Source organism: Mus pahari, chromosome 1 (genome assembly GCF_900095145.1).
Source record: "Mus pahari chromosome 1, PAHARI_EIJ_v1.1, whole genome shotgun sequence".
In the NCBI taxonomy this organism is placed as follows: Eukaryota; Metazoa; Chordata; class Mammalia; order Rodentia; family Muridae; genus Mus; species Mus pahari.
This window is the reverse complement of record NC_034590.1, coordinates 3,942,827-3,949,273: the sequence shown is the minus strand read 5'-3', so window position 1 is coordinate 3,949,273 and position 6,447 is coordinate 3,942,827. Positions and strand designations below refer to the sequence as shown.

Here is a 6,447-nt window from a genome sequence, read left to right as displayed (position 1 = left end):
TGTGTGTGTGTGTGTGTGTGTGAAGATGTTTGGAGGACTCTGGGTTAAAGTTCTTTGAGAACGACCTTCTCAGGTCTTTGATGAAGCTAACTTCATAGCAAGCCACTCCACGTTGGAACATTCTAACATGCCTTATCCCAGTGTAATAGTTGAGCTGACTGAACGACTGTGCAACTGGCGGTCTGTTTTTCCTGGGCTGGTACTGAGAAGTGGGGTTGTGGGTTTCCTTTGTGTCTTTTTTCTGTTACAACAGTAGCTTTTTAGTTGCAACCTTAAAATAAAAGATGTATTGGCTCAATTCCGTAAAACCTGAAGATAAGGTGTCAGGCATACTGGATGGAGGAAATCAAGCACAGTCAGAATGTCTAAATTGCTTGTTGTGCCTCTCTTGTGTTCTTTCACTTTTCTTCTTGGTAGCCAAGATGCCCCATACCCGCACAACTCAGAGCCTCACAACTTTCCATAAGCCCCGCCCCAAACCTGGGCTTGACTTTCATTGGCCCGGTTGAGCTTACATGTCCTTGTGTGATCCAGTGGAAGCCTGAAAGAAGGCTGTTCCGATTGGTCGATGAAGCCTTGTTCCTCGCTGGAAAAGTCCATACAGCCCAGAATCAGGAAGGAAGTAGTGTCCTTGGGACAAGTAAGTTAGCGGTGGCAGCAGGTGTGTGGAAAGAGGCTGAGCTGAGGCTAAGGTAGCAGATGACCCCTTAACCTTTGTGTGACGTCAGAGCTCAGGAGTGAGAACGAGGCCGGCGTGGGGTACATGGCAGACCCTGTATCCAACATTTTTAATTAAATTAAAATTAAGAAGAGAATGCCCCGCTACTTTTTGGTCCAAAAGTAGAGGGGATGTTCAGAATATTTTAAATAAGTATCTCTAGGCTGGAGGGGACAAAGTCCGTGAAATCCTGCCCCCTGCTCTGGGGTTGTGAGCGGAGGTCCAGAAGAGGGGCCCGCCTGGGCTGAGCAGATGGTCCAGCCTTTTGTGTGTGGGGGGAGGCTGCAGGCAGGTGCTTATTGCCAGAGTGTGGGTGGGAGGTGCCTGTGCTCTGCACCCCAGTTGTAGCCCTGTTGTTATATGCACATCCCTGGGTCTGTCCCCGAGACTCCTCCTGCCTTCCACTGCCTTCTGACCATTTTTTCCATCTATCACCTGAAGGTGCCCCGGCAGTCTCCAGGATCGAGTCTCCCAGCCCACCCAAAAACTTCATGCCTCCCTCCTACATTGAACATCCACTGGGTTAGTACCTCTTCTCCCTGCAGAAACAGGTGCTCTGTGGTTTCTTTTCCGTGTGGGCAGATCTGCAGGGCTCGTGCCATGGAGGGGACTGTGCTCTCAGACTGGGTGGCAGCACATGCCTAAGTGCCATGGAGCCAGCCAGTCACCATGTGGCACGGGTGCTTTCTGAGCTCTGAAGTTTCAAAATTGAAATTAAGGCTGGGCTCAGTAGGGCAGATCTTCTGGTCACTATAGATTCACTTATACAACTTAAGAGCAATTGTGGACCAGCAGGGGCTCCATTTGGTCACCCTGAGTCTTCTCCTCTGACATCCCCCACGTCCTGCTTATTGAACTCCCACTGAAGACATGGATGCCACCTGCCCATGTCACCCATTCATCTGTGTATTCAGCGTGGATTCGTGTGTGTGTGTGTGTGTGTGTGTGTGTGTGTGTGTGCGCGCCAGGCAGCCATAAACAAGACAGACAAATATCTTTGCTATTGGTGGGCATGGTGGTGCATCCCTGTAATCTTTGCACCTGGGAAACAGAAGGAAGATGGCAGCAAGTTTGAGGCTAGCCTGGACTACATAGCAAGCTCCATGACAGCCTGGGCTACATAGTGGGACCCTCTGCAACTGACACTGTAGTGGAGGAAGACAGCAGATAATAACTGGAATACTTACATATCAGATGATTTTTAGTTTGCTAGCAAGAAAAATAGAGCAAAACTCGGGATTAGAGAATGAAGGCTTCCGGTGAAGGAGGTGCCGGGAGGGGGAACAGCAGTACAAAGGCCCTGAGATGAGTGGCTGTCCAGATGGACTGAGGAGCAGGGAGGCGAGTGGGTGCTGAGAGAGGCAGATTGAAGAAAGAAGATATAAAGACTCCATGGCATGTCGAAGTGAGAACTTCCACTTCTGTTCTAAGGCCTTAGGAGGCTGAGGTTCAGGTGTCCCCAGTCCCTACTAAGGCATTTCACTTACTCACTCCACAAATGTCAACCCAGCTCTGACTTGCATATATCTGTCCCCTCTAGATTCGAATGAGAACAACCCCTTCTACTACGGTAAGTTACCCCGCTCCCGCTCCCCCGTTCCCCGCACCGCTGGAGATAAGTGGGGAGAAAAGACAAAGACCCCCGCCCCTCCACTTCTCTCTCCACAGATGATACCACCCTCCGGAAACGAGGGCTGCTGGTGGCGGCGGTGCTGTTCATCACGGGAATTATCATCCTCACTAGTGAGAGTCGGGCATGGGCAGAAAGGGCAAGAAGGGACTGTGGGCGGGCTGGGCTGTATGGTGACTGAAGGTCAGGGTCTTGAAACCCCCTGGGCAAGGCTGTGCAAACTCAGCACCCCACAAACCACCCAAGGGGTGATTGGGCAGAGCCTGCTGGTTGCATCCAGCTGGGTGGTTCTTCTGGTTGCAGCAGGGGGCGCTGTTCCTAGGGTGCATGTCTCCTCCTCTGTTGTCCTTTTCTTCCTGGGCTCGGTCACGTGGTAGTGCTCCGATGAGCGCGGCAGGGTCACACAGAACGGAGATATGCAGGCCCAGATGACTGCTAATACATCACTACGCTGTGTTTCTTTACAAGCCAAGGGTCAGCTTCATCTGTGAGATGAGAAAACAGGACTTCATTCATCCTTTGAGACAGGGTCTCACAGTGTTGCTCAGGCTGGCCTCAGACTCACAATCCTCCTGCTTCCGCCTCCTGAGGCTTGAGATTATAGGTGTGCCATGCTGATGAGCAGTTTCGGGGTTTGGTTTGTTTTGAGACAGGGGCTCATGTTGACCAAAGATATGGCCTTGAATCTGTGTGTGTGTGTGTGTGTGTGTGTGTGTGTGTGTGTGTGTGTGTGTGAGTGCAGAGGCCATGGCAGATGGAAGAGAGTTTTGGATACCTGGGAACTGGGAGCTGCAGATGATGTGAGTCTCCTTATATAGATGGTGGGAGTTGGATGTGACTAACCACTGAACCACCTCTTCCACCTTAACCTTGAACTTCTGACCCACCTGCCTCTACCTCCCAAATGCTTAGTTATAGGCACAGTCAGCTAATGCAGCACAGGGAATCAAACCCATCACGTTGTACATGCCAAGCAAGCACAACCGAGCCACATCCCTCTAGCCCTGACTTCATTTATCTACCAGAGCTGTGCGGGTTGCCATCCTCATTGTGATCAAATACCCCACCAGGATCAATTCATGGAAGTGTTTATAGCTTAAGAAGAGATCCCCGGGTTTGGGAGGTGGGCAAAGTGCTTGCTGGAGGACCTGAGTTCAGAGGCCCAGCCTGGATATCTAGGTGACACCCACCCATGTTGAAGAGATAGGGAGGAGCCAGTCTAGCTGCATCAGTGTGTGCCAGGTTCAGCAAGGAAGACAGAGTCCTTTGACTCTGAAATACAGCGCAGCCCAACCGAGGAAAACACTTCATGTCTACCTCTGGTGGGGGAGGGGGTGTAGTCAAAGAGGTTGAGTAACAAAACAGGAAGTAAGAGAAGTGAAAGCACACCCTCCCGAGGGCAAACTGGTGGGCAAGCAGAGCTATAACTTCCTAGGTGACCCTAGACTCTGCCTCTCAAAGGCTGCCCACCCTCTCTGTCCTAACCCTGAGTATAAGGATCCAACATCAAAGACAGACATTGGAGGGACACACCCAAACCACACGCACTAACAGTGGGAAAGGCCAGGGAGACACAGACAGGGAGAGCAGAAAAGGATGCCCGAGAGGCAGGTGACTGCCATCTTCTCATGGCCCCCATGGCTTTTTAAACTCTACACCATCTCCAGATGACTCTGATCCAGGTCCCGGCTTCTCTTGCTCATGTTCTTCGATCTCACATCCGCCCTTTGCCACAGGGATATTTGCTCAGGCTGCTCTGCCCCACCACAGCCCTGCATTTGTTCATCTCAGTGTGTGTGTGTGTGTGTGTGTGTGTGTGTGTGTGTGTGTACATGTAGAGATCAGAGGACAATTTTCATGGGTTGGTTTTCTCCTTTTTTAAAACAAAGATTTATTCATTTATCTTATGTATATGGGTGTTTGGTCTGCATGTTATGTCTGCACACCAGACAAGGGCATTGGATTCCATGGGTCTGCAGTTATAGAAAACTATGAGTCTCCATGTGGATGCTGGGAATTAAAACCAGGGCCTCCTGAAGAGCAACCACTAAGCGGTCTCTTTAGCCCCTGGTTTTCTCTCTCTGCCACGTAGGCTCCAGGAATAGAACTTGGGACGTCTGGCTCAGCAGCAAACACCTTTACTTGCTGAGCCATCTTGCCATCCCCCTTCACTGGGAGCTTCCTGAGGTCCAGATTGATCCCCTCCATCCCCCAGTCGGTCCCCAGTGAATGTGTGATAATCAGTACTGTTTCCAGCTCATGGGCAAATTGGTTCTTTTTCTTCCAGGTGGGAAGTGTAGGCAGTTGTCTCAATTTTGCCTGAATCGCCACAGGTGAGTGGGGGCCAGCACCCTGATGGGCACCCCAGCTGGAGCCTCCAAACCACACCAGCTCACCACCCCCTGCCTCCTCCCTCTACCCCAAGAGCCTACAGAGTGATCAACATGAAAGAATCCTTAAAGGAAGAGGCCACTGGAGGGAGTCAGGCCTAAAGCTAATAATGGTCTTCCCACCCTGAGGAGAGAGGTCTCCCTAGGCACTGCTGTGGCCCTCACTATGCTGTTCAGATAAATCCAATGGTCTCTCTTCCATGGCTTCTGTCTTCTGTGAATTTGTGACACAGGAGTGGGAGGAAGAAGCAGGGCTGGCCTTGGAACCCTAGGGAGTAGGTATGGCTGTTGTCCTCAGACAACAGGACAATACGGTGGGGGAGAAGGGGAGGCCTGGTGTGTTCACAGAAGGAGGGTGTGTTTAGGGTCTGTGGAGATGAGAGACAGGACCTCTGTCCAGGAACCTGGCTTACAGCATACCCTGGTATCGGTCAGAGCATGAGTAAGCATGATGTGGGGACCCCTGTGCAGTCACATGGACCCCTTTATCTTCACATGGCCGGTCACTCTGCCCCTCAGGATACCTCATGCATAGGTGTGAATATGCAGCCCACACTCTCTAGCTCTGTCTCCTGCAACAACCCACAAGTAGGGCTTCAGGAAGACTGCTTGCTTAGGGCATGTCCACCAGGGAGGCTGTGGGGTTCAGGGATGGGCTCTGAGCAGAGAAGGCCTGGGAGGACTATGGGCTCTAGCAGACAATTCCTGGAGTTCCTTGGACTCCTCCTTATCGGGAGGGAGCAACCTAGGGCAGCTATGCAGGCTTTTTCAGGCTCAGGGTGTTGTGGGGAGGGATAAGTGTCTTCTCCGAGATTATGGGCAGGGTCACAGCACAGTCAAGAGACCAGGTCCCAGGCACGGGGGTTGCATAACACAGCTGCAAGAACTTCAGGTCAGAGTGAGCTGGGGATTACAAAATCATTTCATCAGGCCTCAAAGCACGTGGAAATAAGGGGGAAATAAGTCATAAGAAAGAAGAGAAGCTCTTCGGCGGGGCGTGCAACTGAGCCACACGACTGCCCAGTATGAACAGAAGTTTCAGCTTGAACTGGAGCATGCTCTGAATGTCACGACTTGTAAGGTAGAGGCAGGAAGATCAGAAGTTCAATGTCCTTCGCTTCATATCTCAAGTTCAAGTCTAGCCTGGGCTACAAGACTTCCTGTCTTAAAAATAACTAAGTAGGTGGGATGTGGTGGTGCACACCTGTAATCCCAGATATGGGGGGTGGGGAGGTGCAAAGGCAGCAGGATCTCTGTGAGTTGGGTCCAGCCTGTCTATATAGCAAATTCTAGGCCAGCTAGAGCTACACATATAGTGAGACCCTGTTTCAAAAACAATTTAAAAAAAAAACTAAATAAATATTAAAAGAAAGAAAGAAAATGTCAAAATGTTTCATATAATAAATAACTCAGCTTAGGAAGATGGCTCAGTAACAGGGTGTGTGCTCACTGTAGGACCCGTGTTTCAGTCCCCAGCACTCACAGAAGAAGCCTGGGACAAGGCAGGCAGTGGCAGTGCACGCCTTTAATCCCAGCACTTGGGAGGCAGAGCCAGGCGGATCTCTGAGGTCAAGTCCAGCTTCGTCTACAGAGAGAGTTGCAGAACAGCCAGGGCTACACAGAGAAACCTTGTCTGAGAAAGCAAACAAAAGAGCCAGCTGCAGGAGCTGACACCTGTAGGCAGAGCATCGGGGAAGGGGTACAATGGC

The 6,447-nt window shown here is 51.0% G+C and overlaps 1 protein-coding gene across 1 annotated transcript; it reads left to right on the top strand.

Moving 5' to 3' along the window:
• The first annotated feature begins 127 nt into the window (after nt 1-127).
• On the top strand, nt 128-4,911 carry LOC110331690. The gene is made up of 7 exons (XM_029532685.1): nt 128-199; nt 418-640; nt 1,160-1,240; nt 2,259-2,288; nt 2,387-2,461; nt 4,636-4,681; nt 4,774-4,911. The coding sequence occupies exons 1-7, from the start codon at nt 128-130 to the stop codon at nt 4,838-4,840; spliced, it is 594 nt and encodes a 197-aa protein (XP_029388545.1). The 3' UTR covers nt 4,841-4,911.
• The last annotated feature ends 1,536 nt before the right edge of the window (nt 4,912-6,447 follow it).